The 25550-nt window shown below is 50.8% G+C and overlaps 3 protein-coding genes across 3 annotated transcripts in view; 1 reads left to right on the forward strand and 2 right to left on the reverse strand.

Moving 5' to 3' along the window:
* The first annotated feature begins 52 nt into the window (after positions 1–52).
* Bglap (bone gamma-carboxyglutamate protein) lies at positions 53–2715 on the forward strand. Its single transcript, XM_027393127.2, has 4 exons — positions 53–1887; positions 2017–2049; positions 2194–2263; positions 2450–2715. The coding sequence occupies exons 1-4, from the start codon at positions 1824–1826 to the stop codon at positions 2580–2582; spliced, it is 300 nt and encodes a 99-aa protein (XP_027248928.1). The 5' UTR covers positions 53–1823; the 3' UTR covers positions 2583–2715.
* Positions 2716–2765: 50 nt separating this feature from the next.
* On the reverse strand, positions 2766–8740 carry Paqr6 (progestin and adipoQ receptor family member 6). The gene is made up of 7 exons (XM_027393117.2): positions 5935–8740; positions 5280–5407; positions 4991–5193; positions 4790–4916; positions 4199–4295; positions 3848–3998; positions 2766–3529 (listed from the first exon to the last, which is right to left on the reverse strand). The coding sequence occupies exons 1-7, from the start codon at positions 6139–6141 to the stop codon at positions 3255–3257; spliced, it is 1188 nt and encodes a 395-aa protein (XP_027248918.1). The 5' UTR covers positions 6142–8740; the 3' UTR covers positions 2766–3254.
* A 150-nt stretch (positions 8741–8890) lies between these two features.
* The window catches only part of Smg5 (SMG5 nonsense mediated mRNA decay factor), a 28896-nt gene continuing 12236 nt past the window's right edge, over positions 8891–25550 (reverse strand). Inside the window, exons 7-22 of the mRNA XM_027393116.2 lie at positions 25365–25443; positions 23487–23612; positions 23324–23392; positions 22088–22296; positions 21453–21590; positions 20689–21291; positions 18882–19057; positions 18079–18154; positions 17288–17463; positions 16134–16292; positions 12776–12835; positions 12305–12464; positions 11844–11934; positions 10879–10953; positions 10405–10543; positions 8891–10226 (exon numbers count right to left, since the gene is read on the reverse strand). Of these exons, the coding sequence (XP_027248917.1) occupies positions 10143–10226; positions 10405–10543; positions 10879–10953; positions 11844–11934; positions 12305–12464; positions 12776–12835; positions 16134–16292; positions 17288–17463; positions 18079–18154; positions 18882–19057; positions 20689–21291; positions 21453–21590; positions 22088–22296; positions 23324–23392; positions 23487–23612; positions 25365–25443 (2420 nt within the window). The 3' untranslated portion in view covers positions 8891–10142. The remainder of the gene's footprint in view (positions 10227–10404; positions 10544–10878; positions 10954–11843; positions 11935–12304; positions 12465–12775; positions 12836–16133; positions 16293–17287; positions 17464–18078; positions 18155–18881; positions 19058–20688; positions 21292–21452; positions 21591–22087; positions 22297–23323; positions 23393–23486; positions 23613–25364; positions 25444–25550) is intronic.

Consider the following 25550-nt stretch of genomic DNA (forward strand, 5'->3'; position numbering starts at 1 on the left):
AGGCCTCTGGAAGCCTACAGGCCAAGGAGTGGGTTGTTTTGATCACCCCTTGAAGACAGCAGCAGGACCCAGTTCCATTGGGTTCCCCCAGTCAGGATGAGCTGTCCCTGTGTAACCAGGGCTGCCCTGTGCTGCTGCTCTTTGGAGCATAGAGAATGTATTGAGGTCTCTAGGATAACTTTCTCCCACCTGACTCTTACTCAGCCAGGCCCACCAGAGGGAGGAATAGACATTCTCTCCTGCCTGAGAGCTTCACCTTAACCCTGCTTGTGTGCATCTCTCTGAGGACACCATAGTGGCCTCTGCACTGCCCCTCCCCCATAACTGAGCCTGGGCACCTCTTCCGGCCACTCTCCAGAAAGCTCCAGGGTTTATGCCTCTGGATGCTCTGCTTCCTGCTTACCTAGCTCAAGTCATCCTGTCACCATTCTCAATTCAAGTTGGTGGCTAGGTGACCGAAGACAGGTCAGGGACAGGTGTAGGTGCAGCACTCTGGAAGCAGAGGCAGGCAGATCTCTGAAATTGAGGCCAGCCTGGGCCACATCCTGAGACCATCTTAAAAAAAAAAAAAATTATCACAATACCTAGTCACCTTCTCATTCCCCACCCCCACCTCCACCCCCACTCAGGCTGAGAGACAGTGGTGACTCTCAGATGGGAGATGGGTTTGGCTAGGATGCTCTGTCCCTGTGAAGACCGGTCTTCGTATTACCTGGCATGGGGAGGTAACACCGGGAGCTGCCGTGGCAGGATGGAAACCACAGGGTCAGGACCCAGACTTGCACTCCACCCCTGTGAATCTTGCAGGTCTGCCCTCCTTGGTCTGGCACTGTGCCAGAATTGAAGAAGCCATTCTTACCTTTGTCAACCTAGGTCTGTGAGTTTTTGGCTCTCAGTCCCATGTTACCTGGCCTAGTTAGGGTTACTAATTACTGTGATAAAACACAATGACCAAAGCAGCTTGAGGAGGAAAGGGTTTATTACATTTGGGTTACACTTGAATATATCTGTTGACCGAAGGAAGTCAGGGCAGGAACCTGGAGGCAGGAGCTGATGCAGAGGCCATGGAGGGCTGTTGCTTACTGACTTGTTCCACATGGCTTTCTCAGCCTGCTTTCTTATAGCACCCAGGACTACCTGCCCAGGGATGATACTACCCACCATGGGCTGCCCCGCCCCCCAACCCCCATTGATTACTAATTGAGAAAGGCACTACAGCCAGATCTTACAGAGGCATTGTTTCAGTTGAGGCTTCCTGCTTTCAAGTTGACATAAAACTAACCAGCACCCCACCCTTCCCCACTTGAGCTGAGCTGTCCTGCACTGGGCAAATGAGGACATTACTGGCCACTCCTTCCCTGGGGTTTGGCTCCTACCCTTGTGGCAGACATTGAAAATCACAGGCTATGAGATCTGAAGCCCAGTTCATCCCAAACCTATTTTAGACCTCTGCACCACCTCTAGGGTACTCATTGAGCCCAGTCAGTGTTCCAGCTGAGCCTGAGAGAGATAGAGACTAAGGGACGGTGGGGGCAGTCCCAGGGGGAAGAGGTCTGGGGCAGTGTCAGAGTCTGGCAGCTCTGATTGTGGCCCACACACCACTCCCAGGGCCTTGCCCAGGAAGCTACAAACCCCAACCACAGCATCCTTTGGGTTTGATCTACTGAGCCGGGGCACATGACCCCCAATTAGTCCTGGCAGCATCCCTTGCCCCGCCTGCTCACACTGGGGGCGCAGACAGTGGATATAAATGGTACTGGAGGCTGAAGGCCGCAGAGCAGACAAGTCCCACACAGCATCCTGGTGCAGAAGTGGCAGACACTATGAGGACTTTCTCTCTACTCACTCTGCTGGCCCTGGCTGCATTCTGCCTCTCTGGCCCAGCAGGTGTGTGCCTTCCTTGTTCATTTTTGCGGGTAACTACACTCCTGGAGGTTCTAGGATCAGCTTTGGGAAGGCAGAGGGGAGGCAGGGTTCGGACAGAACAGAGCTAACTGCACACTGTTTTCTTTTTAGATGCAAAGCCCAGTGGCTCAGAGTCCGACAAAGGTACTGGTAGGAAGCCTGGAGCCTCAGCCCTACCCCTTACCCTGTTCCCTAAGCCCCCAGCTCCCCCTGCCTTCTACCTGGCTGTCCCCACCTTTCCTCCCAAACCCAGAATTACCTGATCCTGTCCCTCTCTCTGCTCCACAGCCTTCGTGTCCAAGCAGGAGGGCAGTAAGGTAGTGAATAGACTCCGGCGCAACCTGAACCATGGGCCTGGGTAAGTGGGTAGGAGGTACTAGGCCAGGGCTGTTTGCCTTCCATATTGGCAGGGAGTTGTGCTGGGGTGGCCTCCATGAACTCCTGCTGGCTGTCCCCCAATGCCAGGGCCCTGGAGCTGCTTGTACAGTGGGAAGAGGGAGTGTGTAGCCGGGGTTGGTTGATGTTGCTGTATGGTGTTTCTCAGAGCCCCAGCCCCCTACCCAGATCCCCTGGAGCCCAAGAGGGAGGTGTGTGAGCTCAATCCCAATTGTGATGAGCTAGCGGACCATATCGGCTTCCAAGATGCCTACAGCCGCTTCTACGGTACCACTCCTTAGGGCATGTTTGCCCTGGGACCAAATGGCAGCCTCAGCTTCAGCTACTCTCCAGGACTCAGCCCTCCCTATTCCCTCTCTCTGCCCTGCAAGTGGCACAGCTGCTCCAAAATAAAGTCCAGATGAGGAATTGGGCTTGAGTCTGTCCATTGTGGTGAGGGTAGGGGTGGGGGGAAGACTTCACACTCAATCCCAGAACAATACAGTCCAGTTTATTATACTGCTTTGTTATGGATAGCACTGGAGTTGGCTTCCTAAAGTCCAGCAGCCCCTTCCCACATCCATTACATCACCTGGGACACATCCAAACAGGAACCAGCAGAGGCCCTGTCACACTGGTGAGCAGGACAGGCAGCTCATGTGCAGTCACACAGTTGCTGACCCCTGGGGCAGGGCAGATAGGTGGTCTGGATGGCTCAGAAGCACTCAGGAAGACCTGAGCTGAGCAGAACAGCCCCACACCTCCACTCCGCTCTGGCCTGGGTACCTGTCTCTACTACTGGCCTTCACTACTTGCCTCTTGAGTCCTTTGTCCTTCTACCAGTCCCCTAGACTTCCTCTTCTCTTCAGCCACTCCTCTGAGACTCAGAATAACCTTTGCCTTCTCAGTCAGGGCTCCTCCACAGCAATGACCCTGGCCTCTGCCTCCCTCCATGCTAGTACCAGAGACAGGCCTCACTGTTGTTTAGCCTGGAGTCCCTCTTCTAGTGGGCCACCATGCAGCAGAGGGCAGGTTCCAGGGATCCGCAGCAGAGAGGCCGTGAAAGCAGTGATGATGAGCAGGTTCCCAATCACTGCCAGGCTCAGTGTGACCATGGTGGCCTGCAGGCCAAGGGTGGGCTCTTGCATGGCCAGCCAGGCTCTGCGGGATCCCATATCTGCCAGCACCGCCTCCAGCTGGAAGTGGGTGCCCAGCACGGCACAGATGTGGAATAGCTGGTGGCTGTGGCCTGAAGGGAGGGTGAACTGGTTAGGCAGAGACCCATCCCAGTTCTGAACAGATTCACCTGTAGCCTTGGGCTGTCACCTGTCTGTTGGGCCTAGGAAGGAGGAAACCAGATCCCTAAAAGTTCTGGAAGAGCAACTGGACTGAGTTGCATAAAGCCCTAAATTCTGTGATTACCGAGGGCTGGGAGGGACTGGGATATCCCTCTTGGCTTTATCATTCACCTCAGAGTAGGATACCCCATGTTCCCAGCTCACTCTCTGCACTTAGGGAAGCAGTCTCCTTGCTTTGCCAGTCCAGCCTGAACCAGGCTTGTGCTCACCAATATAGTCGAAGCGCCCGGGTGCCAGGCGCTCTGGCAGACGGGCTGCAAAAAGGAAGCCTGTGAGCAGAGCACAAAGGAGGTGGTAGGCGTGGCTGGAGCTCAGTGCCTCCTGCTCACAGCTGTGGGCCCTGCCCCAACACAGCTGCAGCTGGTAAAAGAAAAGAGAGCTGTCTCAGAGCATCCCTGGGAGACAAAACAAGGGGTACAGCTAAGATCTGGTGGGGGCAGGGATGCTGAGGAGCTGGGCACCATAGCCCTGCGCCTGGAGAGTAGGCAGAGAGCTGAGGATAGAGACTGAGGTCAAGATGGCAGGCAGAGCAGAGTCTGAGGGAGCCCTGGTACTCTTACCCTGTAGAACAGTGGGAGGTTGTCAAACAGGAAGGGGTAGGCAAAGGCAGCTGTGCGGAGAGCCTTGCTGAACCTGGGACTTTCTAGCTCTGGGAACCTGAAGGGCAAGAAAAGCAGGTTGGTCTCTATCCCTGGGGTGAGTACAGGTCAAGAAGTTATCTTGGGTCAAAGGGGGTGAAGGATCTCAGTGGCTAAGAGAGCATTAGGAAGCAGGTGTGCTGAGGCATGCCTGTAACCCCAGCATTGGGAGGTAGAGGCAGGAAGGTCAGCCATATAGTTCAAGACCCCGTCACAGGGTTGTGGTGGTGCTGGCCTTTAGTCCGAGCACTTGGGAGATATGGTAAACACACAATAAATATATGTAATAAAAAATAAAAGAGAAGACCCTCAGGGTACAGGATCCTGGTCCCGTGTAAATGCCACATCTGTTACGTGGCCATAAAGACAACTGCTTTTCCAGGATAGCACACTGGCCAACAATAAGGCCTCCTACAGAATAGGGTACTGGGGTGGCTCAAGAGGAATGTAGGAACCCTGACCGCCAGCCCTGCCTGCCTACCCTTTCTGACACTGGGGAGGCCCAGAACCCACCGCGAGTAGCAGGAGAGGCCGGTGCACAGGAAGGAGTTGAGCGCAGCGGTGGGCACGAAGAACTGGTGCAGGCGGCTGTGCAGCCAGGAGGCCGGCATGGAGTAGGCGGCATAGGGGAAGGCGCAGCCTGCGGCGAGGTGCGAGCTGAGGCCTGTGGGCTCTCCCTCTGCGCCCCACCATCACCCACTGCCCTCAGCTCACCCAGGCTGTAGAGACTGAGCGCCCCGTAGTCCAGGAAGTAGCAGATATGGCGCGCACGGGGCGACATGGAGCTAAAGGTGTGAGCGCAGCAGGATGCGAAGGGGTAGAGGCAGGCGGGCAGTAGGAAGACCAGCAACGGCAGGTGGTACGGCTCGGCGCGGAACCCCGGGCCGCCCAACGCCAGGAGGCGCCATAGGAAGTACCTGCGCAGGGCACCTGCTCAGATGCTGGGGCCGGAGTGCCTGGCCAGTCCCTGCCTGCCTGGCACCCCATCTGAACCTTCGCTCACCAGGTTGGCAGGAAGTGAGTCCAGATGTTGACCGTCTCATTGGTCATCTGGAAGGAGCTGAGGACACAGTCTAAGGCCGAACTTGTGGGGCGACGATAGCCAGACATGATGCTGTCTTCCCAGAACACCTGGGGGTGGTAGGGGAGAGATCAGAGGAGTCATGGTAATAGGACTTTCCCCTGCATGAAAAGCGTCTGGTAGCACGGCTCACGCTTTTAACCCCAGCACTCAGGAGGCAGGGACAGGCTGGATCTCTGCGTTTAAGGCCAGCCTGGTCTACAGAGTGAGCTCCAGGGCAGCCAGGGCTACACAGAGAAACCCTGTCTAGAAATATAAAAACAAAAGTGTCTGGAAACAGGATAGAAGATACCCTGGAGATCACAGTGGTCCCAAGCCAAACCTAGTCCAACCCCTTTCTTACCAGTCTTCCAAACCCACAGAACCATACTGGGATCAGACAGAACGGGGGCGGGGGGAGGGGGGCGACACACATAGCGTGTTCTGCAGAATGGGGACTCTGGATGGAGGGATATTTGGGCCTTTGGGGAGGGTTAGCAGGTTCTATACTGCAATAGAAAGATAAGAACGTTAGCTTGCAGGAGAAACTTCCCTAATAGCTAACAAGAGAAAAAGTTGTTGGGTTGGGGCCCCTCACCCGGGGGACCTGGTGGACTCGAAGAAGTTGAGGCAGCTTGAGACTGAGCATAGTGGCCAGGTACCTCCACGTAGACCTGGAGACAGAACAGGGGCGAGTCAGGAACTGGCACCCAGACATAGGGTTCCTGCTGCCAGATTCAGGGTAGACTCTCACAGTGCCGGCCACAACTGTTGCCCGTTCCCTCCTGGCCCCAACCTGGGGCATCCAGTCCTGCAGGAGAGATCCTCAGCCTCTGCCGGAGTGCAGTAAGGGACCCCCAGCATCATGCTGCCTCCTGTTAGGAACCGGTTTGGCCCTCAACCAGAGCCCTGACTTCAGGAGTCACCCCCCTTCCCCCGGGGGTCGGAGACCTCCACACACAAAATGAGTGCCCTCGGGGAAATTGCTTAAGAAGGGCAAGCAATTAGGGGGTGCGCTCCTCTTCTCGAAGGACAACACTTGCGCCCTTAGGGGCACTTGGGACCCCTGCCCCTCCTGGGTCCCATGCCCCTCAGCCCAGACCTGTGCGCCGCGTCCGGGTGGCCTCGGCTCGGCATGCCCCTCCCGCCTCTCAGCAGCCTCGCCCAGCACATTCCTTGGCACCGACGGGGGCGGGGCTAATGCAGTGGGCGGGGCCACTGACCTAGACCGATAGGACCCTTCGTCCTGCCCCAGGCTAAAACTTCCCTGCAACTCCACCCTCTTCCTGCCGCCAGCACCACCAGTCTTGCAGCAATCTATTTAGTCTGTTCTCTGAGCTTGGTGCTGAGGACCTTGCCCAGCTTGACAACACAAACCTGGTCCCCAGACCCTTCATCCCAAGAAGAAGCGATGTAGGAGAGGTGCCTGTCCTGACTACTACCCCGCTCCCCTGGGGTGGACTGAGATGATACTGGGAGGGGTCCATCAGGCCTAGCAATAGGGTCTGGAGATCTCTGCAGCAGTAAGGAATGCGAGGCTGGGCCGATGCTTGAGCTCCAATTTCTCAGATATAAGCTGCGTTATCCCAAAGATTGACCACGCTACCAGGTAGGCTGACTGAACTCCACAGGCAGTCTCTGGTTCCTACTAGTCAGATGGACGAGAAGAGTGGCTGGGGATGTGGGCCAGGCCCGGCAGAATGGGAGAGACAGAGAGAAGCTGGGGAACAATCTTAGCCTTGTCTGCCAGTCTTGGAGTAGCATGGGGTGGCCCAGCCCCATTAGCAGGCAGCTCACTTGGCCCCCTACAAACCGCCAGGCCTTCCGCGTGTCTGGGCCCACGGCACTGTGCTGTCTTGACCAGGCTAGGGGCCCAAGCTGGGATCTAATCTCTGACTAGAACACACCTGGTCCAAGGTTCCAAAACCAATTTCAGCGGCATCTCATAAGCCATCCCTGCTTTGCCCTTGATGAATGTGGGCTCACCTGGAAATGACATGACAATTTATCTGGTTTACCCAGAGACAATCTTTGAGTTGGCAACCTAGGAGGGTAGGTATAAAGCCTCATTCCTTATTCCTCCTGGAGGACACCACCCAGATAGGGACACCAAACTGGGCCCAGGCAGATTTCACCAAACACTGTTCTGTAAATCAGTCGCAGAGATGGAAGGAATCACCAAAGTCCAAGGCCAGGTTAGTTACATAACAATTTGGGAGCCTGAGTTTTCTGGAACTCTCTAAAACACAGGTACTAGTGATACAGGTCAGTGGTATTGGTGTGCAAGAAACTCAAGAGATAGAATTAATGTTAGAATGGACTTACTAATAGATTCGATTAGAAGACATTGTCACATGAATGTAATTTGACTAAAAGAGAACTGCCTCCAAAATACCCCAAAGGTAGGTAGTATTCTAACCAGGCCTGTTAGGGAGGAGTAGACACTAGGATATAAATGTTTACTCATCAAGAGGACTAACCATTAGGCTCTGATTCTCATGACAAAGGAGACAGGAACTTATGGCCAACCAAAGGCAAACCTCTTACAAACAGGTTTAGGGCAATGTAGGGTCATAAGCATCATTAAGTCCAGGTCTGCCATCAAGTCTTCTTTGCTCTTATCAGGAAAAATGTAAGTCTGCCAGGTGGCCAAGACCCTGGATAGTTAACTATTCAAACAAACACCACCGGTTTGGTATAGTGGTATAAACGCCTTTAATCTCATCATTTGGGAGGCAAAGGCAGGCAGGGATCTTTGAGTTTGAGGCCAGCCTGGTCTACAGAGGGAGTTCCAGGACAGCCAGGAGTATGCAGAGAAACTCTGTCTCAAAAAACTAAACCACCCGTGTATTTAAATTCTGGCAATATCTTTGCTGTGCAAATCTATCTGCTTAAATGGTTAGACTTTGCAGTCTCCTGTTTCTGTTTAAATTAAGTGAAACCTGGGCCTAGGGCATGAAAGAAACTTAAGGATGACAGTGTTTGTGGCATGTATAAGTCTATGGCATGTATGTCAGTAAAATCTGTTCAAGGACAAATTTTGTGTGTTTGAGTGTTTTGTCTGGATGAATCCATACCATTAGTGTGCCTGATGCCTGTGGAAGTCTGAGGTGGAAGACAAAATCAGATTCCCTGGAACTGGAGTTATGGATGGCTGTGAGCCACCATGAGTGAGCTACGACTTGTACTCAGGCCCTCTGCAAGAAACAAGCCAGGTGGTGGTGGCCCACACACTTGGGAGGCAGAGGCAAGTGGATCTCTGTGAATTGGAGACTAGCCTGGTCTACAAGAGCTAGTTCCAGGACAGCCTCCAAAGCTACAGAGAAACCCTGCCACTAAGCCATCTCTCTAGCAATATCAAGGTACTCTTATTTGGGCCTCAGTCTCAGATGGCTGGGTGTTTAAGAGCTTTCCTTCTTTTCAAAGTGTGCAGAATGACTTCTCACTGAAAAGGCATATCATTTTCTAACAGTAGAACACTTCCACACACATGAGATTCCACCCCCTACCCCTAGCAAGGATCTTGTACAGAAGGCACAACAAACAGAGCAGGCTTGGGGGAGGGGGTCTTTATTAAGTGACGCTTGAGTCTCAAGTCTCTGCCAGAATTGGAAATGGGATAACCCCAACTGTCCCCTAGTTTTCCCAGACCCTCTGTCTTAGTGGAAGGCAGGAAGCCAGCTCCTCTAAGCACAGCCAAAGCAGCTAGGCCAGTTGGGATAAGGAGGGGGAGGCAGAAAAGAACCCAGCCCCAGCTATGCTCTGCTTCCAGGCTGAGGGGTGGAACAGGGGTAACCATGGCCAGAGCCTCCCCTACAGCTCTTTGCTCTCAGGGCACCATTCTGCCCCCGAGCTATTCATGATCTCTGCTCCTGTGTCACTTGCCACTCCAAAGCCAGCCCGTGCTTAGCCCACCAGGGCTCTAGTCCTGGGAACAGGCAAAAGGAGAGTAGTTCAGGGCAGAGGGCCCTGCACAAGCAGCTTCCAGGGATCTTGCCTCTCTGCCACCCTTCCTCCAGCCCTCCCAAGGTGGTGAGAGGGGTGGCCTTGGCCTTCCCTCCCTCATTGGCACCCCTATCCCAGAACAGCAGCCAAGAGCACAGAGCACAGTGACTGTGAACTGCTGGGGAAGGGATGACTGCTGGCAGAGAGCCAGCCAGCCCATACCCCATGTGGGCCTGGAAGTTGGGCAGCAGCAGAAAGAAAGTGGGGCCTTGGAGTGTGCAGCCCCTGCTCTGTGGTGTAAGACATCTCAGGCTCTGCTTCCCTAAGAGGCACCACAGCTGGCTCCAGAGCTGCCTTGTCCCCCAAAGGAGATGAGCGAGGGAGGAGGGTCCTTGAGAATGGGCAGGGTCTGCAGAGAATCATGCAGACAGTATCTCCCAACTCTTCCTAAGAGCCAGGGGCCCAAGCTCCCAGCCCCACCCACCCTGTATCTTGGGTGAGGACAGAGCCCTCTGGTGTCCTTTCCTCTCAGAAGTCCAGGAACTACAGACACCCATGCCTGCCTTTGCCCCTATCCCTGGGGACAGAAGGGGGGTTAGGTGGAAGGCTGGCCAGGGGTCCACAAGCCACTCCTACTCCAAGCACTTGCTCACTTTCCTGATTTCACCTTGGCAACAGGGCCCCCCCCATCCTCCCAGCTGGCTCCTGGGCCCTCCCTGCAGCCTCAGTGCAGCTGGCCTTCCTTCCTGTTTGCGTGCTAGAGTCTGCATGTGGTGGGGTGACTACAGGTGGTGGTCCTGGTCGCCAGGAAGCACAGGAGAAATCTGGAGTCAGCCCCACTGCAGGGCCTGCGGGCCAGTCTCAACCAATCTCCTTCCACTGTCTATAGAAGTCCAGAACATTCTTGACATCCACACTGGCATGGGCAGCAGCTTGTAGGGCAGCCTGTGGAATGACAGAATGACAGATGGATGAAGGAAGATGAGGGAGGGCCTAATCTGAAATAGTGGGGCTGGGGAAGGGGTAATGGTGGGAAAGGGCAGCGTGCGTGCGTGCGTGCGTGAAGATAACTCCTTTCTAAGACTCCTTGGAGACTGCACTCCTCACCTCGCCCGTGACCCACCTGCATGGGCCCAGACAGTGCACTGGGGTTGTCCAAATGAAGACCTGTGATGATGGTCACCATGCCACTCGGGTCCTCCTCTCCTGCTCCTTGGGCCAGGGTTAGCTGTCTGCAGCTGTCCAGGATCTTATAGAGAGTCCTGAGAATGTGGAGTAAAGGGAACAAGACCAGGCATGACTATAATCTGAACATGAAAATCTCCAGGAGACAGGGCAAGCTAGAGACTGGGAGAGCACCAGCAAACAAGAGGAAACAGGCAGCTGGCAGCAGTGGGTCCTAGAAGCTGGAGTATGTGCTGGGAGATGCAGACAAGATGTTGAGCTCCAGCATCTCTGGACTAAAGTAACTCTGAAATTACGGGAGGACCCTGGTAGGTTATGTGGCCCATCCTGCTCCAAGGGTAGGGGAAGAGTCCACAAAGGGGCTAGCAGAGTCAGCTCCTGACAGGTTCTAGGGGAGAGGGCTGCACTTTACCAGGCATCTGCATCCTGCCTCTTCAGTTTATGCCGCTCAAAGCTCTTTCCCACCTCCTTCTGGCAGCGAATGTATCTGCAAAGGAGACCACAGAGGTGGGGACAGGGGATAGGGAGGGAGCTTTACACAAAGCAGACCATTGTGGCTGGGCAGGGTGTTGTCAGCTCAGGGAGACAGGGTAGCTACGTCCCGCCCATCAGGCTGTTTCTAGGATGCCAGGCTGGCTTTTACTACTGATAACATCGAGTTTCTGGTTTTTCCCAGGGGAGGAGCTGGGAAGGCATTGGAAGCAGATGCTTTCAAGCCAGAGCTTCTGGGGGTGACCTCCAAACAAGCAAGCCTTGTGCAGATCCCTGGCCAGGCAGACCAGAAGCAGTGTAGAGGGGGAGAGCGCTCCTCCCTTGCTCCCTTAGCCCCAAGGGCTAGAAGGGTGGGGCCTGGGCTGAGCTCTAGCTTCTCCCTGGGTGGCTTCAACAGCCTCCCGAATGGGCAAATAGGAAGCCTGCTCCTGAAGTCACCAACTGAAGCATGACAGCTCCTTCAAAGGAGGCACAGCCTGGAGCTGTGACTCAACTGCTACTTTCTCCCAGCAGGTGCTGTTCAGAGTCTGCCTCAGAGAAACAGGGCAGCAGCTCTGATTCTCCAGGATTCTCAGCTCTTCTACACCTCCTCATTTCAGTAGCTGAGATCTCTCAATTGTGAACAAGATCACTGTCGCGCCGGGTGTTGGTGGCGCACACCTTTAATCCCAGCACTCGGGAGGCAGAGGCAGGCGGATCTATGTGAGTTCGAGGCCAGAGCGAGTGCCAGGATAGGCTCCAAAGCTACACAAAGAAACCCTTTCTCAAACCCCCCCCCCCCCCAAAAAAAAGATCACTGTCACTTCCAGGGAGCAAAGAGCTCCTAAGCAATCTAGATAATGGACCCAGGATGCACAAAGGTCCCAGCCAGACCTGTGCTCTCACCTGTTTCCTTTTTTAAACTCTGCCTCCAGGTACCGGATCCCATCCCGGGCTCCTGGCTGTTCCTTCTTCAGCAAATCCAGGCCATCAATCACTAGTAGGCAGAGTGAGAGTAGGAAAGGACAAGACAGTAAGCTCAGACTATAACCAATGCTGCAGGAAATGTCTTCAAGGCATGGGAGATGTATGTACGTAGAATTGTGATGCCCACCATAGTGGAAGCTCTTTGAAAATGTGGCCAGCCAGCAATGTGCTTAACAACTCGCCAAGCACTTCCACTTAAGTTTCTCATTTACTTGCCCACGTCTTTTGCAGCAATGTTTATTAGCACAGATGCCTATGCGGAGGCTGCAGTTCACAAGTGGTAGGACTTGACCAAGTCCACATACACACTGGATATCAAATAAGGGTCTCTCAATCCCAAGGCACACTCCATCTGCACCCAACCTCCCCAATAAACTTACCTGTCCTTGGAATGATGATGATAAAGCGGCCACTAGTAGCCAGCTGGCGGATGAGAGGGAGGTGGTAGCAGAGGGCCTGGGTGTCAGGGATGAGGTAGGGAGACATGGCTGACTGGGCCTTGGGCTGCTGCAGGCTCCCTTCCAGCTGCGAGACCTCGAGCTGGTAAGAAAAGGCTGAGTGGCTGGAGCTGCATAGAGCCCAGCAGGCTGGGTTGAGGAGACAGCAAGAAGACACTGGGCAGCCAGTGCCTAGGTGGCACTTACAGGGCTCCTCCTACTGCTACTCAGAGGAGTCTTTCTGCCAGTAACCTTGAGGGTAAAGTGGGTGAACATAAAGCTTGTGGGAAAGAGACAAAGAAAGCAGAAGGAAGGCTGAGCATCATGGAGTGGTACAGAGCCACAGCAGGGAATATCTGAAAATGGACCTCAGCAAAGCCAGACCAAGAGCAGGAGGGTGTGCACACTGCCCACCTGTAATCGAAGCTGAGCCATGTCTCTCATGAGCCTGTTCCGCCGAGCCTCTTCCTCCGCCTACAAGGAAACCATAGCTGTGAGAAGGGCTATGTCCCTCCTCTAGAGTCCAAAGGACTAGGTATATACTTTGTGTGAAGTCCCCTGATATTCCTGCTACAGGAGGGAGGGAGGCATGGAAAAGGAAATTCTTTTCTGATTCACTCTATAACCCCATGACCGACCCATGGTAGGTTCATGTCTGGTAGAGCACTATGGAGAACAGACAGCTAAGTATTTTTTGCATGCAGGACATTACCTGTTGTGGGTTAGGCCCTAACTCGTGTTCTTCTGCTTCTTCTAGCCAGGTCCCCCTCAGGGGACACTAACCACATACATCTTTGCCTGCTCTCAACCTGCCAGTGTTTTCCTATGTGCAGACCTGGCCCAGACCTGCCCATCCTGTCCAGGCCACACATGCACCTGCCTGTCCAGCAATCCCATTCAATCCTTCTTTCGCCCAGCCTTCCTCTGCTTTGTAAGTGAGCCACCAACTGCCATAGTCAGAACGCTCAAAGTGGCTTATGTCTTCCCTCTTTCAACACAAGATTATCAGCTGGCCAGCCTTGTCAAGTAAACCCTCTGACTAGCACACCAATACCCTTCCCTTATCAAGAGCACAAGGCTTATTAGCCCAAGACCAACTCTTTCAGGGTGCTCTAATCCATGGATCTCCAGTCTCCCTTCATCCCTGCTCTCACTAGAGCCACAACAGTTTTCCAAAACTGCCCAATGTGCAGTGGCATCTTGTTCCATCAGTGGACTTGGGGTGGCGGCCACACCTTAGGGCGTGGCTTCAGGTATGATCCCTTATAAAGAAAGCTCTCTTGGGTTGTGGTCCAAGCATCATCACCTTATCCAGAATTCTTTCAGTTTTCAAAATGAAGTGCCAAGGCCTTCATACAATCTAAATGGGGACAAGGGTGAGACTGCTGTCCTATGAGGTAACTGGGCACCATTGAAGGCTCTTAGGTGAGCCAAGTGTGTTCTCAGATGTCACACTAATGAGACCAAACCAAACAACTACAAAGTGACTGGTTAGTTCTCTTTAAATGAATCAAGGAGGTAAAAAAATATGGAAAAGCGGGAGATTTGTTAGAGACTTAACCAAATGTCATGTAGGGTGTCACAAAGAATTGGTGTAAATGGAATCGGGCAGTGGTGGTGGTGAACACCTTTAATCCCAGCACTCAGGAGACAAGAGGCAGGTGGATCTCTGTGAGTTCAAGACCAGCCTGGTCTACAAGAGCTAGTTCCAGGACAGCCTCCAAAGCCACAGAGAAACCCTGTCTCGAAACAAAAACAAAAAAGAAAGAACTGGTGGAAATGGACAGTCCAGTTAATAGCACACACCAATCCCAGTTCCTCAGTTTGATTAATTATCCCAGGGTTATGCAAGACTCATTCCTACCCTGCAGACTCCTGCATTGTTTAGAATTGCCCTGCCCCAAATGCCAATCATGCCCCTTAGAGGGGCACTGGCAGAGATGGAAAGAACAGAAGAACAAAGCTGACAAAGGTCACATCCTTACAGGCCACCCAGAAGACAGAAATGGAGAATGCAAAGTGAACAAAGTCCCCTCTTTTCTCATTGAAGAACTGAGCCTATAAACCTCAGTTTTTATGATAAATAGGCACAGTGAAACTCCAAGATCTAGAAAGGTACTCAAGGTCTCTGAATAATTCTCCCAAGGGATCAGTGCACGTGTGTTTGGAATCACCTGAATGCAGGGAGGGGAGAGGCACGCTAACTCAAGGCTAGGGCGTCACCAGTCCAGCAGCTCAAACAGATGTGGACCTTTTTTAGAAGGGCCAGTGAGAGAGTTCCTAAGTCTGGTAGACACTTAGTAGTGGGACAATGAATGGCTCCTGGCAAGCATATGGGCTGCACAGAAATTAAACCCCCAAAGCAGCATAGAACAGTCAGTTTCAGTGTTCATGGTTAGCAATAGGCATGGTGGCATATGCCTGTGACCCTAGCATGGCTAAGAAAACTAAAACTGAAACAAACCAAAGAACTCAGGGTTTTTTCCTTAAGATGTCAGAGTCCTAGTCCCCAACCTGACTTGGTGTCTTACAACTGTTTGTTATTTTCTCAGACATAAAATGATGACCCGGGCATCCACACCACAGGGAGGCTGCGGGTGAAATGACAGGGCACTTGCAAAACAGATTAAGCACACAGGCTGCTCGGTGTATAACAAGAGATGGCAAATTTGGGGTAGGTCAGTGACCGAGACAGAGCAGGAAGCATCCAGAACCACATGAGAGGGCATTCAGTGGCACCCATCCCTACCTCTTTGGGAGCTGTGAGTTACAGAAAATGCCTGCAGAAATTCTAACAGTTTTACTTTAAAGACATGTAACTTCTCTCACTATTTTTGTAACCCCACCCTCATGTCTTCCTATAGAGTAACAATAAAAGCCTTAACACAAAAACTTGTTTTTAACAAAACGTGCTTGTTCATAAGGCTGCAAGGGAGCTTCTGGGGGCACACGTTCCCCTTTTCAGCCTGTCAAAATGTCCACAGTAATGGGACTCAGTCAGACTGGCTTGGGATGAAGGGTCCTGAGGCTGGCTGACACACACAGAATATAACTCACATGCCTGACACCAACACTACAAAGGTACTAGTGCTAATTGGCTCAGGAAGGCCAACACTGCCAGGGTTGCACATGCCCATAAAGATGGACACTAATGCTCACAGTGGATGGCCCACAAGTGAAAAGACTGCCATATTTACTGCTTAGCCCCAGTGTCCAAAATACTGACAAGCATGAAATAGAGTGAAGTTTCAGTGCTTACACTGAGCAACACAGGCCCCTGCTTGCTCTCTGGATGGGATATGTCTGAAACAAGAGAGTGCCTCCATGTTTAAAGCCCACATCTGTTCCATTCCATTCCATTCCACTCTGGGGAAAGGAAATCGTGGGAAGACCTGATAAGCATCCCTTCTCCAGGACAACAGGCATCATCATTCCATCTTCTCACCTACCCATAGCTGAGTCTATTTATTCCTGTATTTGTAAGTGACAGGAAGCTAGCCAAGCAAGGTTTGGTCACTTGTCTATTTCACAGACTCAGTGGTGACAGAGACGGTCTCAAGACTAACTTATTCTGAGGAGAGGTCCTGAGTCACATTGCCTCTGCTCCAAGTATCTCTCATGCCCTGCCTAGCAGCTTCACCCCTCAGGCCTTTCTGGGACTCTGAACTGGCTTCCTAGTTCTTCAGGTAAGAACTACCGGTGCAGCTCCCTTACTCTGGTTCTTCAGGAACCCCAATGGAAAGAGTTTCCAGGGAAGGGAAGGCTGACTCACCATTCGAAACTGGGCCTGAGCCTGCTGCAGCAGGCTCTCTTGTTCAGACTGAGCAATGCTGACAAAGATGCCGACCTCTGGATTGAACTGCAGGATGCTGCCTTGTAATCGAGCAACAAAGTGCCCGAAGCTACGGATGTAGCAGATGCGCACCACCGACTGTGGGGAGAACAGAGACTCTGCTAATCTGAGCAGGCAATCTAGCAGCCCCCTCAACAGCCCCCATCTTACCCTCCTGCCACCCTGCTAATCCAGCCACCTCTCAACAGCAAGGGTTCCTTGGAAAGGCATGTGGTCTGTAGAGTGGGGAAGGGCACCAAGATGCAGACCCACTAAGCACTAACTACAGAAAAGGAAGGCTAGCAGCGCAAGGAGACTCCTAGGAGATCAGAGGATCAGGTCTTGGGCTGAAGACAAAGAAAAAAGAGTGGGCTGAGTGTAGCTCAGAGGTACAATGCTTGTCCAGTAGCTGTGGGGTCATGGGTGTGATCCCAGTACTGCAAAGAGAGGACAAAAAGAAAAAAGCAGCAGTCCAGGAGTTGAGGAGATGAGTTCTAGAGTTGTATCTCCTCAGGCTCTCAGCATCTCATGTGTAAAATAAAAGACACAGAAGGATCACACTTCTTAACTTTTTTTGGTCAATAAAACCCTTTCTCATACCTCTCAGATAAAAATCTGGCCTACCCTAAAATATAAAAACAAGTACAGCCAAGCTTCTCTGGCTGTGGAGGAAGCACCCAGGCAGAAGGCTGAGGAAACTTGGTAACCTGTCTGCTTGGCTTCCCTTTGCTGCCCCCAGATGGCCTATGTGGTGATAAACTCAAGGGAGAAAGCTGCTGACCAAAGTGGACAGTATGTGCTTTCTGGCTCTGTGGGCTGCCCCCAGATGGCCTATGTGGTGATAAACTCAAGGGAGAAAGCTGCTGACCAAAGTGGACAGTATGTGCTTTCTGGCTCTGTGGGCTGGTCCACAGAAGCTGAAAAATTACAAGCCCTGGTTAACTTGCTCTGCCCTCAGCAGAAATGGAAAGAGACCTATCAAGGCAAGCCTACAGCCTGTCTACATGAGAGTGTCCTGCCCCAGCCAAGAAACCCTACTTTGCTGCAGTGTATGACGAAGGTCTGGCACTTGTGGCAGGAAACAAGTTCCTTACCTCCTCTAAAGCACTGAGCAGAGGCCGATCTGCATCGAAGTTAAAGCGTCTATGAGCAGTCCGGAGAGGAGGTAGGTTACGCAGTGCCATGTCCTCTGGGAGCAGCAGGCTGGCAGGGAGGTCAGGCAGCTCACAGCCTTCCAGGAGACCCTGGACTTCAGGACAGAGGGCTAGGCCTAGGCAGAAGGAGACTATCAGACCAGTGCCCTGGGGAATGAGCGAGCACATGGGGAAATACAAACCTCCTATAGGGAATTACCAGGCTGACAAGACAGGACAATAGCCCTAGGACAAACAGTGAATGGAAGGGAAAGAAGAGAGACAAGACACTTGGGGCCAAGCAGGCAGAGCTCTAGGATACAAGAGCTGGAAAAAAGTCAGAGGAAAAAGCAGAGAGGGAAGACAAGGACAGTCAGCCTGGGAAGGCTCCTCAACACAAGAATGGCAAGCTCTTGGTTAGTCTCAGGAGGAAGAGCAGAAGTTTGCTCGTTGAAAGGTGGTAGAGGGGATGAACTGACCAGCGATGGATGTCAATTCTCAATGCCTGCAAGTACCATGGTGATGACAATGACAAGCCTGGCCTCTCGGACTCCTCTCTACTCTAACCCACTCCATTCCTTCCCCAGGGAGCACACCTTCTTGTGCACAATACCACCAGCTCAGTAGGAGCTGTGTTGGTGTGGAAACTGCTGTGCTAGGGAGGCTCCTTACCCCAAAATCTAAGTTACAGGAGGGAGACCAACCAGGTTTGATGGGGCAGTAAGAGAAGATTAGTACTAGGGTCCACTCACCAGAATCCTGGAGTTCACCAGCTGCTGGCAACAGATTCAGCAACACAGACAGGCGGTTCCACAAACTTTGAGAGCTCTGGGGAGAAAAAGAACACCTCTAGTCAGAGACAATGCAAAAAAGCAGCAAACAAGGCAGTTAGTTTTTAGACCCAGAGGGACTTGATAGGCAGATTAACAAGTTCATGGAGGACTTGGGAAACTGGACCTGGTCAGAGAAGACAGTATGGGAAGGGCTTTCTGAACTGAGAAAGTATGAAAGTAAAAGCCATGTGCTGGCTTCTCCTACCTAATGGAAATGAAACTCACAGGGAAGGAACACAGCCTTTCACAGAAAATAAGACTGTAACACTGAGCACCAGCCTATAAGAAGCTCAAGACTGAGGCTCTGATCCCAAGGTGGTGTAGGCATGGCCCCACCCAGCTCCTATGGCAGCAGGCCTGACAAGACTGGCTCCTAAGAGTACCCCTCCTAAGCCACAGCCTCTGCCTAGAAAGTCTCAACTTTGCCCAGGTTCCCATCTCTGTTGCTATCCTCTTTGCTGTCTTTCTTTTCTCTATATTTTTCATGTTTACCAAGTCTGGCTCCCAACATTACCCATAATGTCAGCAATTAAGTCAGCATTGGGAAAATAAAGCACAACTAGCAGCTTCCTCTATCCCTGGACACAGGTTCTTTGAGGGAAAAAACCCTCAAAGTCTGGCCAGGCCAATCAGGTGTTTGGCAGACGGGCTATGTAGGCCCCTTCTTTCTCATCACCCTTCCAACCTGTGGAACCTGGCAATGTAGGTTGTCGGGTAAACACCTGTGCACACACGATGATGAGGTCAGGGTTGGTCCGCAGCCAGTCTAGGAAGACCTTCACTGCAGGAAGGAGGCCCTCAGCCATCAGGGCCTGCAGCTTCTCCTGAAGGCTGCGTTCATTGCGACAGGAGCGGCTGCTGGACTCACTCCCCTCTGACTCAGAGCCATCCTCAGAAGCTGGGGTGGAGCAAAGGAGAGAAAACTGGGGTAAGCAGTGAAGAAAGAGAATTTTGCAACAAGAATTTTGCTTCCACACTTTCAGAGAATGTTACCCACCCACTCCACCCAATTAGAGTTTGAGTTCTGATTATCACTGTCCAATCCCTGCCCCATTGTTTCAAACCCACTAACTTTAAAACCAAGGTGCTGGGATTAAAGGTGTATATACCACAACACCTGACTTCATCTAAAATGTCTTAAATCTCAAAAGTTCCACCCCGTGCCAGCAACAGTGTTAGGCACTAGGAACATAAACCAAGAAGACATATTATTTAATTCTCCTAAAGCTCGGTCTATCTCAAGACAGGTAGCCAGTAAAGTCTCACCAGACAAGAGAAGGTAGAGGCTGCAATGGAGCAGATGGTACAGGTTACCCACAAGGAGAAGATGTCACTGGCCTCAAGGAAATCCCAGATATAGTGACAAAAAAAAAAAAAACAAAACCTAGCCAGGCAGTGGTGGCACATGCCTTTAATTCCAGCACTTGAGAGGCAGAGGCAGGCAGATCTCTGTGAATTCAAGGTCTGCACAGTTCCAGGACAACCAGGGTTACATAGAGAGAGACCTTGTCTCAAAAATCAAAAACCACTGTGGGGTGGCAGTGTACACCTTTAACCTCAGCACTTGGGAGGCAGAGAGAGGTGGTTCTCTGAGTTCATACCAGTCTGGTCTACAAAGCAAGTTAGAGGACAGCCAGGGCTACACAGAGAAACTCTTTGTCTTTGAAAAAAAAACAAAACAAAACAAACAAGTGGTAGGCTTATTAAGGCAAGAGAGGACATGGTTCTGCATATTTCAAAGGGGGTATTCTGTACAAAGTCTGGAGGTTAAAGACAGCATTTAGAACAGGGCTGGCAGCTCTTCTAATACAGATTGCTAAACCTAAGGCAATACGGCCAGGTATTGGTGGCGCATGCCTTTAATCCCAGTACTCGGGAGGCAGAGACAGGCGGATATCTGTTGAGTTCAAGGCTAGCCTGGTCTCCAGAACGAGGTCCAGGACAACCTCCAAAGCAATACAGAGAAACCCTGTCTCATAAACAAATAAACAAATAAATATATAACAATAAAAACAAAACCTAAGGCAACACAACACTGTAACTACTGGGGATGCTGCTCAGTTAACACAGGGCCAGCACACATGAGCTCTTGAGTTGGTTGCACAATAGCAGCACAAGAGATAAGACAACACTAAAACAGTTTAGCCTAGTGCTTGGCATAGAATAGGCTCCACAAATGCTGTTGAAGAATGCTCCCTCCACAACGATGACACTTGAGCATCACTCAAAAGTACTGCTCTGACAGGAACACTGTGTCCAGCTTTGGGAAGCCCTCAGGGGACCTGGACACCATGAGGGATGGAAATAAAACTGCCAACAAAAGGAGAGAAGAGCCCAAAGCTACAGGGCAGTGTGATGGAAAAGCATTAAGACAGCAAATGTGTTGGAAGCTGGAAGAGTACATGCACAGGAGAAGAACTGATAGCAAAGCACCAAGGGTGAGGTCACTCTAAGAGAAAGAAGGTGGTTGGTCTCTCATAACCATAGTATGGAGATATGCATCCAAGCAGGAAGCAGAGACTCAGGTACCTGGCTCTAAAGGCTTGTCCACATCTCCATTGACACAAGACTTGTGACTGGCCACACTGTTGGGTTCTGTGGTGGGCTGCAGGAGCAGGTTGCTGAAAGTGGGGGCCAGTCGGAAGCAGCGCTTGGTCTGGAACATCTGGGTGGACATGGCCTGTAGATTGCTGGCAATGCTTGCCTCACTGGGACCCAGAGGGCCGTTGAGGGAATCAGGAACCTCTGATTTGGCCTGAGGAGGTTCCAGAGCTGGAGACCTTGTCCCCTCTTCATCCTCCATATCTTCCAGGTCTGACCGGGACTCCTGGCTGTTCATTTCTGAGTCTGTCTCTGCATCAAAAGCTGTGCCTCTGCCTTCCAGACTCTTCTCAGAGCCACTGTCTGAGCCATCACTGGCCTGGGCAGAGTCATGGCTTGAGTCTGATTCAAAACCTTCACTCAGGTCACTGTCATCACCAGCTTTAGGAGGATGGTGGCGGCGGCGACGGCGGAGACAAGAGAGTCGGGAATGCTTTCGGCTCTTTCTACCCTCATCAGTTTGGGGCACCACAGTGGGAGGCTCAGGCTCTGGTTCCTCTTTTTCTAGTGGTTCTTTTGACTCTGGTTCATCTGTATAAAGGGGAAAGCCAGGGGAGACAAAGTGAAAAAACTAGGGCCTGTAAGCTGGAACACACCCTCTCACACCAGCTGTCACGAGGTATATGCCATTCCCTCCTTATTCTCCCAGTCCCATGCAAACATTCCAGTCATGACCTCCCCCAGCCTCAAACCTGTGCCATCACTCTGAAAAGCTGAGACAGGGTTCTCGCCCTCTTCCAGCTCCGCCTGCAGCCGTATGTTGACATGATTAATGAGGTGGGAGAAAAGGGCCAGGGTGAACGCAATAGCTGCACTATACTGCTTGGACCCTAAAACAAGGAGAACAGGAGTAAGCACTATCACAGCTCTAACTTGTCTTATCTGCTCTTAACCCATTGAATGACCCAACTACTCCTCAAAGTTGGTTCCTGATGAAAATGCTTCTCGGGTCTCTGGAAAAGTGTCCACCTCCTTACACACCAGAATGTATCAGCTCCCCCCACACTTTTTCATGTAGGTGTATCTTCTTGTCCTAGCTTATCTCTCTCGAGCTTTCAGACTGTTTCTGGTAACCTAAGAGTCTTGGCACCTAGCACTTCGTCTCCCACTACCTCTGCCACAAAGGTTTCCAGACTGCTTCTAAGTGCTCTGATAACCAAGGCCTGGACCCTGGAGAGTCTATGTCTATGGAGGAGGTTTGGGGAGAGGTACGAACCCAAAGCTGCCTCTACTCCTTCACAGGAGGTTCCATGGGTATACTTCCTTGGCCCTCAGTCTATCCCGTGGGCAGTGACATAGACAAGCAGAGGGAGGTGGTAAAGAGTACCTGCTCTCTTTAAGCTGTGCACACCCATAAGGCAGATGATGGCCATCTGAAAGATGAGGAGGTCAGGGAGGTAAGCATATCCACTTTCACACTCGTCCTCATCCTCGTTTGTTAGGCCAAGGTTGGGTGAGGAAGGTAGGTAGAAGAGGCAGAGGTTGAAATCCTCTAGGACTGACTGGCAAAGTGAGGTGAGTTCTGAGTCAATGGAGCTATGGGAAGGCAGGAGGAACAAGTGATGTCAGTGATGGGGTGGAGGTGGCAAAGAACAAACAATTCAAAAGTCAGAGACTAGGGATGTAGCTCAAGGGTAAAGTATTTTCCAAGCATGCCTAAGGCCCTGGGCTCAACCCCCAGCACATTGAATGAATGAATGAATGAATGAATGAATGAATGAATAAGTCAACTAGGCATGATGGTACAAGTCTTTAATGCCAGCACTTGGGAAGCATAGGCAAGCAGATTTCCATGAATTCAAGGCCAGCCTGATCCACTAGCTACACAGTTTCAGGCCAACAAGGTAAGACCCTATCTCAAAAGAAAAGAAAAAAAAAAAAAAAAAAAAAAGAGGAAGAACTAGAGACCTATAGTCTAAGGATCCTATAGAGACTGTGAGGATTTGGGAGGAGGGACACAGATCCATGTCAAAAGAAGATAAAATTGAAGTTGCCTAATATATGAGCAAGGCCCTGCTTCAATTGGTAAAAACAACAAGCAAAGCCAGGCGTTGGTGGCGCACACCTTTAATCCTAGCACTCCGGGGGCAGAAGCAGGCGGATCTCTGTGAGTTCCAGACCAAGAACTAGTTCCAGGAACTAGTCTACAAGAGCTAGTTCTAGGACAGCCTCCAAAGCCACAGAGAAACCCTGTCTCGAAAAACCAAAAAAAAAAAAAAAAAAAAAAAAAAACAAAACAAAAATGACTAAGGGTAAATCTTTAATGCAAACCTATTTCAGACTCAACATGAAACAGCGTTAAAAAAAACAAAAAAAAAAAAAAAAAAAAAAAAAAAAACCACAGACACAGGAAAGGACGTGGGTGTCTATTTAGTACTCAGTCACTACTTCAGCATCTAGTAAGCAATCACTTCTGTGCCGGCCAGGATGGGCCCAGACACAATGGTGAGCCCTTCCCACAGAAAGCATGGATCAGGAAATGTTCCTTCCTTGACCCAGGTGAGGAGCAGTCAAGGCAAGGCCTTGCCTGACACCATTCCTATTCACACCCACTTCTACTCACCTACTTTTGGGCTGTAACAGGCTCTGTAGGTACATGAAGTTCACCAACAACCTCTTAATGTCTTTACATCTGGAATGAGAGGACCCCAGAGTACATGTTGAATGGCTCTATAGTCTCTGTGGTCCCATTGCAGAAACTCATTCTCTCCACAGGCCCCACTTACCGTTTTTTGCTAGGGGAAAGCTTTCTGGTCTCGGACTTCTTCAGCTGATGGTACATTTTGGCTGCCTTGTCATACAGCCTCTTGAGGTTCCCATAGGCTCCCTCAAAGGACACCTCCGACTGGATGCTGAAGGAGAAACAGGGGTAAACTACTGCATCTGGACAGAGGAATAGGAGGAAATGGGAAAGGTCACCTGCTAGGGACTTCAGAAGCCATTACTAGTAAATAGAGGTTGTTTCAGCCTCAATTTCTTTGTACATTCTTGGGGTAAAGACTCCTGAACCATTACTTCTGGATGCATGGACATGGGCACACACACACTCACACGCCAGATTCATCCAAGTAAAGTTGGTATCTTCCCTACTTTCTTTTCTATGCAAAAGGGGGCAATTAGAGGGCTGGAGGGATGGCTCAGCCATCCCTCAGTTAAGAGCACTGGTTGCTCTTCCAGAGGTTCTGAGTTCAATTCCCATCACCTACATCATGGCTCACAACCATCTGTAATAAGATCTGGTGCCCTTTTTTGGCCTGCAGGCATGCAGGCAGGCATAATACTGTGTACATAATAAAAAAATAAATCTTTTTTAGAAAAGGGGAGGGGCAATTAACCCTATTTTGTTACAAGCTTAACTTACCAACCCTAAAATACATTATCTCAACTTACAACAGGGGCAGCACTGTATAAACATTTACTACAACTAAACCTATGTACCTGCACTATGTGTTAATGCTGCCACACTCACCCAGGTCAGGCATGCAGCATGCCCTAATACTATCTACATACAAAGATAAGGAAAAGAGCCTGCAAGAGCATACCACCCAAGATGGATACACAGCTGGCTCATGGTAGTGCTAAATTAAATCTTCAATGCAAACCTATTTCGTCACAAAACCAACAACTTCGGCACTATGTGACACATTTGTTTTGGTGTTGTTTTTGTTTTCTTGAGACAGGATCACATGTAACTAAAGCTGCCCTTAAACTCCTCCTGACGGATCCTTCTGCTTTTGATTCCCAGCACTCACAAGGTAGCTCACAACCATCTGGAACTTCAGTTTCAGGGATCTGATGTCTTCTCCTGACATCCTTGTGCACCAGGTACAAATGAGAAATAGACATACATGCATGCAAAAACACTTATACACATAAAATAAAGAAAACCAAAAAATAATGTTTTTTTGTTTGTTTTTGTTTTTCGAGGCAGAAAAATAATGTTTTTAAATGAATTAAAAAAGAAACAAAAAAGCAAGCTGGATGGTGGTGCACACTTTTAATCCCAGCACTCAGAAGGTGGAGGCAGCTGGACTTCTGTGAGTTTGAGGCCAGCCTAGTCTACAGAGTGAGTTCCAGGACAGCCGGAGCTGTTACACAGAGAAACCCTGTTTTGAAAAACAAAACAAAAAACAAACAAAAGTCCTTCTACAGAAAGTCAGCCTCCCTAGCTGATATGTATACTTATCAGAATGTATGTATGTATATGTATACCAGCAATCAGAAGACAGAGGAAGGGGGACCACTGCAAGTTTGAGGTCAGCTTTGGCTACACAGTGAAATCTAGGCCAGCCACAGGTACACAGCAAGACTCTGTCTCTAAAACAAACCAACATGGAAACAGAAGGAGAACAATCTCACATTTATCATAAGTGTGTCGTTATTTTAATGTCTCAAGGGCCTATAAATCCATGTGGTTTTGTAAAACACAGCAGGGCTATGTCAGGGTACCCTTGAATGAAGAGACCCTCAAACTAGCATGCCTCTATCTTAGCCAGAAGCTGGTGAAAGACAGAAGAAACAGAGATGGAGGAGTGGGAAAGCAGAGATGATTCAGATGTGAAAGCAGGGCTGCAGGGCTGGGAAAAGGACTGGCACACACTTACCAGCGCAAGTAGCAATACATGGCCTCCACATTGTAATACTTGCTGCCTGCAAGGGTGCCCAGCTGGTTGAAGGGCATTCCTGGAGTCAAAGAGAATTCATGCAGTTTAAGTCTACAATCTTTAGTTAAGGTTGCTAGGTCCAACCAACAGTAAGTATCAGAGAACTCCAGGGGAAAAGCTAGGCTG

This window comes from Cricetulus griseus, assembly GCF_003668045.3.
Source record: "Cricetulus griseus strain 17A/GY chromosome 1 unlocalized genomic scaffold, alternate assembly CriGri-PICRH-1.0 chr1_0, whole genome shotgun sequence".
NCBI lineage: Eukaryota > Metazoa > Chordata > Mammalia > Rodentia > Cricetidae > Cricetulus > Cricetulus griseus.

Excerpts from the sequence above, each read along its gene's own strand:
- Paqr6 (XM_027393117.2), bottom strand. The coding sequence starts at position 6,141 with ATGCCCCAGGTTGGGGCCAGGAGGGAACGGGCAACAGTTGTGGCCGGC. Across the intron at positions 4,917-4,990 it reads GCTCAGTCTCTACAGCCTGG|GCTGCGCCTTCCCCTATGCC; the intron begins GTGAGCTGAGGG and ends ACCTCGCCGCAG. Across the intron at positions 3,530-3,847 it reads CGGGCGCTTCGACTATATTG|GCCACAGCCACCAGCTATTC; the intron begins GTGAGCACAAGC and ends CCCTCCCTTCAG.
- Bglap (XM_027393127.2), top strand. The coding sequence starts at position 1,824 with ATGAGGACTTTCTCTCTACTCACTCTGCTGGCCCTGGCTGCATTCTGC. Across the intron at positions 2,050-2,193 it reads TGGCTCAGAGTCCGACAAAG|CCTTCGTGTCCAAGCAGGAG; the intron begins GTACTGGTAGGA and ends TCTGCTCCACAG. Across the intron at positions 2,264-2,449 it reads AACCTGAACCATGGGCCTGG|AGCCCCAGCCCCCTACCCAG; the intron begins GTAAGTGGGTAG and ends GGTGTTTCTCAG.